The sequence below is a fragment of the Canis lupus genome, chromosome 3, assembly GCF_048164855.1.
Source record: "Canis lupus baileyi chromosome 3, mCanLup2.hap1, whole genome shotgun sequence".
Lineage (NCBI taxonomy): Eukaryota > Metazoa > Chordata > Mammalia > Carnivora > Canidae > Canis > Canis lupus.
Genome location: NC_132840.1, coordinates 56,281,105 through 56,293,794, shown reverse-complemented (window position 1 = coordinate 56,293,794; position 12,690 = coordinate 56,281,105). Strand labels below are relative to the sequence as shown.

The 12,690-nt window shown below is 53.2% G+C and overlaps 2 protein-coding genes across 13 annotated transcripts in view; one reads left to right on the top strand and one right to left on the bottom strand.

Annotated features, from left to right (window-relative positions):
* The first annotated feature begins 3,619 nt into the window (after positions 1–3,619).
* Positions 3,620–12,690, top strand: part of CNTROB (centrobin, centriole duplication and spindle assembly protein) — a 34,056-nt gene continuing 24,985 nt past the window's right edge. For 3 of the 12 annotated variants that reach the window (XR_012028415.1, XM_072821257.1, XM_072821256.1), the window contains exons 1-3: positions 5,007–5,123; positions 8,167–8,304; positions 9,003–9,084. Coding sequence is in view for 9 of the 12 variants with exons in the window: in XM_072821257.1 (XP_072677358.1) it covers positions 5,023–5,123; positions 8,167–8,304; positions 9,003–9,084 (321 nt within the window). In the remaining 3 variants the exon portion in view is untranslated. Of the gene's footprint in view, positions 3,756–5,003; positions 5,124–8,166; positions 8,305–9,002; positions 9,085–12,690 lie in introns of those variants that run through there. The other 9 variants (XR_012028416.1, XM_072821254.1, XM_072821255.1 and 6 more) reach the window with 7 other exon arrangements.
* Positions 10,963–12,684, bottom strand: TRAPPC1 (trafficking protein particle complex subunit 1). The gene is made up of 5 exons (XM_072821275.1): positions 12,556–12,684; positions 12,348–12,446; positions 12,126–12,196; positions 11,647–11,785; positions 10,963–11,364 (listed from the first exon to the last, which is right to left on the bottom strand). Exons 2-5 carry the CDS (start codon positions 12,444–12,446, stop codon positions 11,236–11,238), a joined length of 438 nt encoding a protein of 145 aa, XP_072677376.1. The 5' UTR covers positions 12,556–12,684; the 3' UTR covers positions 10,963–11,235.

Sequence of the window (12,690 nt, the reverse complement as noted above, 5' to 3'; positions counted from 1 at the left end):
TGGCCTTCTGCTGGCTTCATTCTACACTGCTCCCAATGATCTTTCCAGATCTCAAGCCCGACCAGCTTCTACCACACACCACTTCCATTCCTATTTAAAATCTTTTAATCTTGGGGAATATAAAAAATAGTGAAAGGGAATAAAGGGGAAAGGAGAAAAAATGAGTGGGAAATATCAGAAACGGAAACAGAACATGAGAGACTCCTAACTCTGGGAAACAAACTAGGGGTGGTAGAAAGGGAGGTGGGCAGTGGGTGGGGGTGACTGGGTGACGGGCACTGAGGGGGGCACTTGATGGGATGAGCACTGGGTGTTATTCTATATGTTGGCAAATTGAACACCAATAAAAAATAAATTAAAAAAATAATAAAATAAAATCTTTTAATGTAGTGATAGTTTAGTAGACCCAAATTCCTATGCCATGCAACTTTGCTGCTTCTTCCGTCAAGAATTGGGGTCTGTTTGTTGTGCTCAAAATTGCGAATCCGAGAAACCAAGGAGCCAACGCCGATGCAAGTACATGAGGATTTATTTACAAGCTCGAGCTTGGGTCCAAGTATACTCCACACAGCAGAGCAGAGACTTGGACCCCGAAGCGGGTTGCAGCATGGGCTGGTCTAGGGGATCTTCAGAAGGAGTGGAGGAATTTTTTCCATTCCAATATGGGGGAAAGGGTGGGGGAGTTTCTTAAGATCTGATATAGGATTCTCTGCCGAGGGCATTCTGAGCTTTATTGTCTTTCCGATATGGGATTCCCTGCCTAGGACAATCTGCAGTCTTTCCTGTAAAGTTCAGCTCTTATTCCCAGGGACCTAAGATGGCTGTACTTGTGCTAATGCTAAACTTGAGGTGGAATGGCCTTAATTTTTCTCAGCCTCCACGTGTTTCCCTATCCTTGAATCTGGGCTTGCCTTGTGACTTCCTGTGACTAACAGAACGTGGCAGAGGTGATGTCGTATGAGTTCTGGGGCATGGTCCTTCAGGGACCTTGCAGCTTCTGCCTTCATTCCTTTGGATCACTGCCCTGAGTCTATTATGTAAGGGAATTTACCAGCACACAGGGCTACATGGAGAACTGAGGAGTCCCAGCCTATGGCCAGATGTACAGTGAGGCCATCTGACTTTCCCACTCGACTGACCTGCCAGCTTAGTCCAGCCACATGATTTAGCCCAGGTGAAAAGAGCAGAGGAACTGGCCAAACCACAGGACAATACAGAAAAACTAAAGTTTTAAAAAGTTGTTTTGAGCCACTAAATTTCCAGGGTGGTTTGTAGGTATCACTGAATAACTAATATAGGTTTCCTGTTGCCCTTAGGATAAAGAGAATATCCCAAACTGCCCTATAAGGTCCTGTATGTTCTGAATTACCCACATCTCCCATTCTGCTTCTATGCTCTCCTTAGACCCTCTAGCTCTGGAGACTTTTGGTGAGTGTTCCCTTCTGCCACAAAACTTCCAAGTGCACTCTTCCCCTCACCGTCTTGTTTTCACCTTATTAACACCTGCTGATCCGTCACCACAGTGTGCAGCCTGGCCATGTCAGATGCCACTGTAGACTGGTAGCAAGCAGCACATGCTTGCTTCTGGACTTTGGACAATGTAAATGTGTTTGCTCGATGTTATTCGTCTCTCCCATCTGTAAACTCCACAAAGGTTGTTCTGAGTCTGATTTTGTTCACCACTGTGTCTCTGTGCCATACCACAGTAGGACTCAGTAAATAAATACTTGTTAAGTTAATGAACAAGATGGGTGATAAATACGTTAAATGAGGTGTGACTATAAAGGAAGGTTCTTACCAAGGCTCTACAAACAGCCTCTGAAGGTAATTTCTTAGAGGACTTTTTTTTTAATGAGCGAGGTTGGGAGGAGAAATATCTATTAAAAGAATATTCCTCCAAGGTAACCATTTAAAGGGAATACTATTTTGAATTTATGAATTTTTGTATGCTTGTTACAGAATAACTAATCATAGTTTAGTCACACATTTACCTCGTTTCCTCCACAGTCTTCCAAAACGAGTGGGAGATGTTAGGAGTGGATGGAAGTATCATTAGTTGATCCAGTTGGTTGCCAGCCAGCAAATGTCAGACTGCTGACTTTTCTCCTTTTGGAAATTGGTTTTAGGCTGCTCTCCCAGCTTCAGGATCAAGGAAGGGTGAGGACGGGTGGAAGGGAGATGGAAAGGTTGTATTTTAAGGAAGGCAGAGCGCATCCTCCCGTGTCTCGATCCTTAAAGCTTGTAACTTTCCACCCACTCTGTGTCCCAGGGAAATCAGAGTCCTTTAGGGAAGATTAAGGGGTGGTATCTTGATATAACCCCGCTGGAGTCTGCTTTTCTGCCACTCTCACAGCCCATCTTTCACTGGTCTCACGTTTTCCTTCCCCTCCCTCCCTCCCTCTGGATCATCTCAGCCACAGACCAGTTTTCAGCTTATGTCTCCTTCACCAAATCCCAAGGCTTCAACTTCAGAATGGCCCCTCCCACTCAGCCACACAGACGACCATCCCAAGAGTTCCCTGGCGTCTGTGTGGGTATCTGGAAAAGGGAACTGAGAAGTATGGGCCAAAAAGTGTGACCCATATAACTAAACAAAACAAAGGCAGGTACCTGGGTGGCTCTGTGGTTGAGCATCTGCCTTTAGCTCAGGGGTGTGATCCCGGGGTCCTGGGATCAAGTCCTGCATCTGGCTCCTGGTAGGGAGCCTGCTTCTCCCTCTGCCTGTGTCTCTGCCTCCCTTTCTGTGTCTCTTATGAGTAAGTAGATAAAATCTTAAAAAAAAAAAAAAAAAAAAGGCGGGGTGGGGGGGTGGCTCAGCCAGTTGAGCATCTGCCTTTGGCTCAGGACATAATCCTGGGCCCAGGATCAAGTCCCACATCAGGCTCCCTGCAGGGAGCCTGCTTCTTCCTCTGTCTATGTCTCTGCCTCTCTCTGTGTCTCTCATGAATAAATAAATAAAATAAAAAAAAAAAAAAGGCAAAGTTGTCAGAGGGAAGAGCAACCAAACAATGGAGCCAGATCTCTGGCCTCTAAGGCCTGTGGCCCTTGGGGCCTGGGTCCTCCGTGAGGGCAGTGATGGGTAACACGGTGCCTTGGTCAGTGGAGAGAAAGCAAGTACTGGAGCTTTCTAATGGCAGGGAGCTAGCCGAGGTCCAGCTATCCAAGACCGAGGTGCTAACCTCCCAACCCCACAATTTCAGACACGTTATTGAGGATCAAGCTGAGATTTTTATTTACATATTTTTATTTTTATTTTTTATTCCCTGGGAAGTCTTACAGAAGAGGGGCCAGCATTATTGCTTTAAAAGATTATTGCCAGGAGGAAAACTGCAGTCCTCCACTGCTAGGTAGGAAATCCTGCTCCAGGCTGGCATTTTTATGCCAGCCCCAGGTCTCTGCCCTGCCCTCAAAGGCTGTCACCATGTCCTGCAAAGCACAGCCCAACTCTTTCCCCAAGGCCACCCCAAGAACCACTCTACCTGCCTCAGTGCTGTGTCACTGCATTTCCCCCCATGTCCCCTCTCGGCAAGAACAAAGTATTGACTGATACTAGTGCTACTTTCAAGCTCCCCTTCACCTTCTTCTACGGGGAGGCAGGGTCCCTCAAAACTGTCATTTACTTCCTGCCAGGACCAGCCTGGCTGCCTTTGTACAGAATAACGCTAGAGCCCCGGCTCCTTGGTCCCAGATGACGTCGCAACTCACTTCTTATTAGATTATCACCCCTTGATGACATCTCTAGGGCCACTTTTGAGGTAATGTGCATGTTTCCTGTATCTGCCCTGTTTTTTGTGGTTTGTTTTCTTTTTTTACCCACCCCCCCCACCCCCCCCACCCCCCCGGGCCTCAGCGATTAGGGGAAGGGAGAAGGAAACGAGACCAAAGGGCAGAGAGGGGACAGCCCGGAAGCTCATGCCTGGGATTAGCAGGAAGGCCTGGAGGAGCGCAGCGGAGGAGGGGGTTGGGAGGCGGCGCACTACTTTTCCTCTCGAGCCCCACTGCGGGAGGATATGGCTTTGTTCATGCGCATCGCTACTGGAAGCCGGGACTCGTTAGGGGTGGAGCCTCCCTGGCCGCGGGGCAGAGGGGGGACGCGGCGGGAGGCGGGGTGGCCGCGGGAAAGCGCACTGGGCGAGTGAGGCGGCCCCGCTGCGGGTGCCTGCGCCCCCCGACGGACTATTTCTTGGTATGCGGTTTGTTCCCCAAGAGCCCATCTATCTCCATCACCGTCTGCGGCGTCAGCTGGCTCAGCACCTGGAGAAGAGAGCGGCACAGGCTGGCTCTCCTAAACAGGACGTGGGGTTCCAGGGCCCCGGAGCAGCGCAGCGGGGTCGGAGGTGGGGGTGGGGAAGTGGGGGACTGGAACAGAGTCTAGCCTTGTCGCCCCCGGGACCTCTCCTCCTTGGGACGTAGTGGTTGAAGGTCCCAAGGCCATGCCGGTTGGACAGCGAGGCCCTGACTGATGGGGAAGGGGACCGGGATGGGCTCTGCCTCTCAGTCCTTAGCTCACCTGCAGGGCCCCCAGGTGTTCTAGCAGCTGCTCTGCACTTGACACCCCCAGCAAGACCGAGCTGACACCCTCGCTGCGGAGACACCATGCTGCGGCCAGAGGAGAGAAGAAAGGGAATTGATGGGAACACCAAGCACCCACACTTTCAGAAGTGCCACTGAGGAAGTCCTCCCTAGGGTCAAATCGGACACCCAAGGGTATCCCCGCAGGAGATGAGGATCCCTGCAGGGTCCAGGGGCTGGCAGTGTCTCACCAATAGCAAGCTGCGCCACAGTGCAGCCCAGCTGGTGCGCAATGGGAAGAAGGTCTAGGACTTTGGCTTGTTGCTTCTTGCTGCCCTCACTCTGTACTTTGTCCTTGAGCCACTGGTAGCCCTGCAGGCCAAGGAGAATCAGCACTCCCCCCTGAGAGAGAGCTGCCCAGATAGCCCCTCCTGCCATCCTGAGCCCCCAAATCTCACCTTGATGGTGGCCCTGCAGGTATCTGGGACCTGCCCGTCATACTTGCTAGTGATGAGGCCGCAGGACAGAGGGGACCAGGTCACTGAGCCAACACCTAAGATGAATTGGATTGTGGAGATTGGGATCCAGGTGACCAATAGGCGAAAGGAAAGGTAGGGTATGGGGGCTACGAACCAATCTTGTGGTAGAGCTCTGGCAGCTGCATCTCCACCTTCTCTCTCTGAAACAGATGGTGCTCAGCTTGCTCACACACAGGAGGAATCAGATTGAACTGTCTGGCCATGGAGTAGGCCTCCTAGTTTGGGGGCGGGGAAGAGATGGGGGCGGGGGCTCAGAGCACTTTTCCCACTTTATTCCACACCCTTCCCTACCCCCACAGTAGAGTGGGTTTTGGAGTGAAAAGCAGAAACTGGTTGTGGGGCAGGGGGATGTGGGGCAGCACACTCACCATGATTTCCGCAGCTCCCCATCGGGATGTCCCCCAGTAGAGGGCCAGGCCCTGGTTAATGACATAGGTCATAGCTCGGACAATCTCTAGGCACATGGGAGAGAGAGAGCAAACCTGTCAGACACCCCTGGCATCCAGGGCACCAGGTCGGTAGACCTCTGCAGGCCATGCCAAGACCCCAGGCATCTTTGTGTAACCGGAGAGATGGGCATCTGCTCTTCACCTCCCTCCCTGTCCAAGACCTGGGGTCTTGAGCCTCCACCGTGGAGGCTGGGAGGCCTCCTGAGCAGGAGCTGGCTTCCTGCTGAATGTTTGAGGAACTGCCATTTTGAAGGACGGTCAGGGTTGAGGTGCTGCTTTTACCCTCCATTGGACTATTGGGGTCTGAACGGTTTGCGAAGACGATATCCACGTATCCCAGCTGGAGGCGGTCCAGGGATCCTTGCAAGCCTGGGGCAGGGGTGGGGGAGAAAGGTCAATACTTAAGATTCCCTTTGCTGAGAATTCAGACATTGCCCCCTTGCCACAGCCACATAACTCCCAGATTCCCTCTTCAAAGCCTCCAATGCAAAGGTTCAGAGGGTGTTCCCAACTCTTCTGGCTTCTGTACCTAGCCCCTAACTCTCACCCTCAATGATGTGCTTGCGGCTCAGGCCTCGCTCCGTTTCTGCCCTGCAGAAAAATGAAAAGATAGGGGACCAGGGCTGGCCTGGTGCCACGAGGAGCTGGGATTGCACGGGTCCTCACAGGCAGGACACACGCCTGGGGTGGCAGCTGTCCCCACACCTCTCCCATGTGCTTTCACACATTTTCTGTAGCTCTCCCCAAATAGAGTGTGGCAGCCACTTACTGTCCTCCCCAAAAAATCTTGGTGGTGATGACATAGCTTGACCTCCTGGAAAAAGAGACAAAAGGAAAAGCAAGAAAAGGAATTCGGGATGACTATTTCCCCAGTGACCCCTCCAACCACAGTCTCACCTCCATCCTTTGCTCTTGAGGATGTTGCCTAGCGTTCTTTCAGCCCTGGAAATAAGACAAGGAAGCACTGACCCTCCAAGGTATATCAGTTACTTCCCCTCCTCCCCACCTCTTCAACCCATTTCCTCTCTCTTAAAGCAGACCATCCACCAGGAACCCATTGGGCTGTCAGACCCATCCTGGACAAAATAAGGGGTTCCCAGAACTCGGGGTGAAGTCCTATAAACTTTTCATTCATTTGGTAAATTGTACCTCAACTACACACCAAGCTCTCTTCCGGGTGTCAAAGGGTTAGAATATGAGGGCATAGGGACAGATGAATGTAGGGGGGAGGACACTGCATTGTCTAGTCTGGTTCCAACCATCCACCTTGCCCTTCCCCTTCTCTTGAGTCTCTGCAAAATCCCACACATCCTCCAAAGCTTAGCTTGGATTCTTCCTCTTTTTATTGAAAATGTTCTCTGATTGTCACAGTCTGTGCTCAGCCCTTCTCATCACCTTGCATAGCTGCTATGGGCTCAAATTTTTTGGCACTTAGGAGCTAACATGTGACAGGTCTCAGGTTGTTATGGTGGACAGTCACTGAAGGTTTCCTATTACTTAACCTATCTCCCTGTGTTTTCAGTTTGTTTAACCACTTCAACTATGAGCTTGGGGTGTGTGTGTGTGGGCGGCGTGTTGTCATCCCACAAGCAGTGCCTGCTCTGTGCTCCGCTCTGTGTAGGTACTTAGGTGACATGGGGAAGAGCAAGACAAGTTCTGTGGAAGGAGGACCCTCCCAGTTGAGCAGCAAACATGGCTACATTAGCCAATCAACATTAGCCATCATTGGCAGATGGTGTGTCAGAGGGCAGTGTAAAATGCTTTAGGAGCTGAGGTGGGTGATGACCAATTTGGGGAGCTGGGCAAAGGCTTCTTGGAGGAGCTGACATTGGGCCAAGTGTTGAAGATGAGCAGAAGAGTTTGCCAGATGGAGAAGCAGCAGGGAAAGGTCATCCTAGGTTTTGGCTGGGTTTGGGAGTACCCAGTGTGAAGCCGTAGGTATGCAAAGTTTGAAAATTCAGCTTTGGAATCTTTACATTGTGGCACATCACTGATGCCCAGGATATATTTGTTGGCTTTATTTTATTTTGACTGCACAGAATGCTCTTTGTCCTCTAAACTGAAGAGGGACCAATGTTGGGTTTACAATTCCTAGAGTGCCTTGGGGGCCTATCAGCTGAAGGGTCAGAACTTGGTGTTCCCAGAGTTCCCAGGGTTCTCTAGAGGGAAAATAAGAAGCTTTCCAAATGTGACTTGGCTCTTTCACCCTGGTCCTTACTTCCCCGCTGCATACACTTCAGCCGTGTCAAACAGGTTTACACCATGCTCATAGGCCACCGTCAGCACGTCCTCTGCTGTCTAGGGAGGTGACAGAAATAGATGAAGATCAGCCACTGACCCTCAGGGATCTCCCTCTGCACTCCAGCCCCACTGCACTTTGGCCTTGACCTCTACATTATCCCTTTCCCCCACCCACCAGCCTCAGGCCCCCCATTCTCTGTGCCTTGTGCAAACGTGTCTCCAAATCCACTTCCCTCTTCTCTGGTTCCCTCATACCCCCTCACCCTGCTTCTAGGTCCCATCACTTATACCTCATCTGAGATTTGAGAACCAAATGTGACCCAGGTGCCTGCAAGGGAGAAAGAAACCAGGCATGTGACCATGGGGGGGGGGGGGGGACACAAGCCACACAAGCCCCCAATTCCTCTGCTTTCTAACTTACCTAGGCCAAGACAGGATACTCGAAGACCAGACTTTCCTAGGTTCCTGCAGGATACAGAAGCAGCAGGAAACGGTGGAGCCTCCATTAAGGACAGAGATTATCAGCCCCCAGCTCCACTCCTTCCAGAATCAGAAGCCCTCTGGTATCTCAGTCCAAAGGAACTAGACCCCGTGGGCCTCCCAAGTTGGTCATTGCTATGCCCATAGTGCAAATGAATGAGTAAATGACTCTGGAGCCCATGTCCAGCGCTTCTGTTCCCTCCTATCACATTGATGGTGTGCTACCTGGCTCAGGTTTCTTTTGGTGGGGTCTCGTCTGTGTTTGAGTCACCTCTGGGGTGTGTGGAGTTTGGGGTTGGGAAAGGCCAGTTCTCCCTCTTCCTCTGTCTACTCCCTCCACTCCTGCGGGCTTGTGGAGTCTGTCTCTGACCCAGAGAGCCTCCTCCCTCTTCCCCAGGCTTCCTCACCGAGGGAGTTGGCTCAGTTTCTCAATCAGAGCCAACACATGAAGGAGATCTAATTTCTCAAGGGGCAGAGTCAGGTCAGATCAGTGACCTCTGCTCACTCCCAAGCAGGAGCCCCTCCCTCCCTCCCTTATGCAAGTCCGAGAGCCCAGTGGTTCTAAGAAAGTCGATTACAGTTCAGTCCACCTTCTCCGCCAGGCCTCTGTCCCTCAGCATGGGGTTGAGAGATGGAGTCTAATGTTCCAAGAGCCCCCTTCCCCTCCCGACCAAGAAAGGTCCCAGGAGACCTGGCCCTTGGGGCAGGTGAGGGCAGTATCTGGGTCAGGTATCCCAAGCAGGCCAGAGTGAGAAGCTGTTTCCTCCCTGCCTCTTCCCAGGACACCGACCCAAGGACACTCCATCCCAGAAGGGGCCCAGCCTGGAGATCTGTGCATCCCTGGCCCTCCTGGGGATAAGGAGGTAAGCTCAGGAGCATCCCCCGGCTCTCTGACAGAACCAGTCAACCTTGGTAAAGTTGATTTTCTCCTAGTCAGGGGTATCCACCGAGACAAAGAGAGGGAATAAGTAAGGGAGTCCCCCGGTGATGGGAAGAAGAGATAGAATGAGCTGGGACGCAGATGGAGGGGGTCCTGGCGGCATCCCAGGAAGCCTCAGGGGTCAGGAAAGGGGAGCAGCTGGGGTGGGTTGCTCGGTCACCCCCATACCTGTATTTCATGCCAGTGCCTCGGCCGGTGCTCTCTCGGAGGGCCCCAGCGGGCGCTGGGGGTCGGGGGACCAGTGCGGCCCGGGCCTTGGGGCCCGACCCTCCTCCCCCCGGAGGATTCCCATGCCCCCCGCCGACCGGCCCGCCATTACCGCCCCCGGGGCCCGGCCGGGGTCCACACAGACGGTCCTCACTGCTCCGGCTGCGAAGGTTCTGCTCGGTACACGCGATAGACACCTGCATGTCAGCTGGCCAGGGCGAGGGAGGGGGCTCTAAGGGGGCGGGAGGAGCTGGGAACGAGGAAACCCCGGTGCGGACGGCGGGGGGTGTAGTGGCGCAAGCCCCGGGAGAGCGGGAGGGCTGAGCGGGATGCGGCGGGAGCCGCGGGGCAGGATCGGGCCCGCGGGGGCGGGCTGCTGGAGGTCGCGGGGTTGCGGCGGGAGGGGAGGAACGCGGGGGGCGGCACGAGTGCAGATATTCGGATACGGGGTCCCTGGCGCGGGGAGGAGGACGGGAAAATAAGTGAAGGTGAAGGTCGAGGGCGGTCCTCGGAGGATAGGGACCCGGGGACGAGGGGCGGTGGTGGAAGAGAGGTGCCACTTCTGTCCAGACCGCAGCGGGACCGCTAGGCTCCCAGCAGCGGCGGCAGCCGGCCCAGATCATCAACATGTAGGCACCGCCCCCTCATCTGCTAAACCCACCTCTCAGCCAAGCCTCCCGCTTATCTGCATAAGCCCCGCCTTCGAAGGCTCTGCAGCTTGAATATTCTGTGCGCTAGGAGAAGCCTAGAGGGCAGAATCCCACCCCCCTGGGACCCGCAGCAGGTCGGCCTTCCTCCAGCACGGTGGTTTTCAGTCCCGGGCGATTTTGTCCCCTAGGGGTCATGTGGCAGGGTCTGGCGACATTTTTGATTGTCAGGACTGGGACTGGGGGGCAAGGATGTGCTATCAGCAGCCAGGACAAAACGCAGGACAGCCCCTCTCCCCCAAAATGTCAATGCAGAGGGTCCCTACTTACTGTTTGATTTACAATTTTGTTGTTGTTGTTTTGGATGGTGCAAAAGCAATAGGCATTCAGTAGAAACCTTTGCATTTTGATCTTTCCTGGCCTAGCAATATACTGTATACCTCCTGACGCTGGGCAGTGGCAGGGAGTCTCAGCCCCCAGTCAGCCACGGGATGCTGAGTGTAAACCACTGATACAGTTACAGCCATACTGTGTGTGGTTTTTTGTTTTTTACTTTCAGTACAGTATTAAGTCACATGATCTATTTAACACTTTATTATAAAAATAGGCTTTGTGTTAGATGATTCTGGCCAATTGTAGATTAATATAACTAGTATTCTGAGCACATTTAAGGCTAAGCTATGGTGCTCATATACTAGCACACATACTAAAAGGCTAAGCTATGATGTTTGGTATGGCAGGTGCATTAAATGCATTTTCGACTTATATTTTCAATTAATGATGGGTTTATCTGGACGTACCCCACTGTGAGTTGAGTAAGATCTGTCACTGTTGAGAAACCCATGGACAAAGCCTCTTTACAGGCTCAGGGGATGTGGCCACCCTTGTTCATGCCTTCGTGAGTGGGACAGGACCCCGACCGACCACTCAAAGTGACACACTTAGGCTGCAGAGGGTGACAAAGTTTATTCTGTACTTTTGCAGCACCAGGTAGGGGATAAAACTGGAGAGGGCCTGGTGTGGAGGTGTAGGGACTCCTGTACACTTCCTTCCTCTGATGGGGAGGGCACCTGAGTGGGCTGTAGGCCATTGCCCCAGGAGGGCTGCTGGGGAGCTGGAGGGGGTGGAGGGGCATGCAGTGGGGGCCCTCACATGAAACAGGTTAGGAATGGCCCCAGGTAGACAGGGATTCTCCTGAGGGGTGAGGTAGGATGCTTCCTTCAGCCAGCCCGGGCAGAGAAGAAAGGCAGAGAGCGGACATAGGAGTCCAGCCGGGAGCGGAAGAGCTCACTTTGCACAGTTTGGCCCAGCGGGCACAGAGGATTCTTCACCACCAGCTCCACATACAGCTACGGAGAAGAAGGGTGTTAGAACCAGGCTTTGGACACTTGTTTTCAACCCCAAACCTAGCGTAACCTCAGGGGTGTGCAAATACACAAGGATCACGGGCTGGGAGGCAAGCTCTCCCTAAGGAGAAAGTGGTGGTGTTTCAAGACCTCAAGAGTCCCGAGGAGAACTCTTGGCTTCAACAGAGCTACGATAAGATTAAGGCTGGGAAGCTCAAGGAGTCTTGAGGCTCTAAGTGGCCACAGCTGTTAGGGGAAGGAAGGGTCCCAGGGGCTGGCACTGACCGCGCTGTAGATATGATGCAGCACATCTCGGATGGGTCCGACACCCAAGTCAGTATTCATGACCACCTTGATCCCAGTGGGCGTCTCGTAGTAATGGAGTTTGTAACGGCTAGTTTGGAAGGCCAGGAAGCCGTCCTTCCTGCAGAGATGAGGACATTAAGGAACAGGAGCATAATCTCTTCCAAAGAGATACTTCTGATCCTGTCTAGGACAACTCCCTAAACATATCATTCCTAGGAGCTTGATTTAGTAAAGACACCTCCCATCTTCACCCCTCAATTTGTCCCCTGCACCCAACCTCTCTATCGTCAGATCTTCCCCATCACAGCTCCAGGGCTCTCGCTCCAGACTCAGCCTCTCTTTTCTTGTCTCCTTTCCCTCTCTTGGGTGCCAATGTCTCTTCCACTCCAGTCTCCCCCAACCCCCAAATTCCCAAGGCTAGCCCTCCTTCCCTCAACATCCCCTCTGACTCCGCGTACATGTCTAGCGGGGACATCTTGCTGACAAAGGAGCGGATAGAGAAGAGCATCCCGTACATCAGCTTGTACTCCTAGAGGGAAAGGGGCAGAGTTAGCTCGGGTTGTCGAAGGGGACGGGATGGAGCTGGAAACCAGACGGGGTTTGGAGAGGAAGGGCTGGGCTGGGGCTATATGCATTTGGAGATGCGAGGTCACCCGGATTGCGCGGGGCCCTCCCGTCACCTCCTCTTTGGGGATCCCCGCTTGCTTCTTGCGGTGCCACTCGCTGTAATGAAGACACACTCCATTCCGGTCAAACAGGTACAGGTTGTGAACGGTCATCTGCAGGGCAGAGGGTGTAAGCCTCGATGCGAGACCCCCACACTCCGGGGGCTCCAGAGCCGGATCCCTGACTCCCCCAAGCAGGCGGGAACCCTTCCCCCGGATTCACCGGAACTGCTCGTGAGGCCCGTCACCAGATACTTCCGGTTTCCGCAGAGCCCCGCCCCGTCGGCTCCTCAAACTGCCGCGGTGGGGCAATAGTTCCGCCCGTGCCTCCCTCAGCCAATCCGTGGCGCCGCGCATG

What these genes read in the sequence shown, in the direction of transcription:
- TRAPPC1 (XM_072821275.1), bottom strand. Translation starts at nt 12,446, where the DNA reads ATGACCGTTCACAACCTGTACCTGTTTGACCGGAATGGAGTGTGTCTT. An exon ending in CGGGGATCCCCAAAGAGGAG is followed by an intron (nt 12,197 to 12,347) that starts GTGACGGGAGGG and finishes CTTTCCCTCTAG; the next exon opens with GAGTACAAGCTGATGTACGG. An exon ending in TGCATCATATCTACAGCGCG is followed by an intron (nt 11,365 to 11,646) that starts GTCAGTGCCAGC and finishes TCTTCTCCGTAG; the next exon opens with CTGTATGTGGAGCTGGTGGT.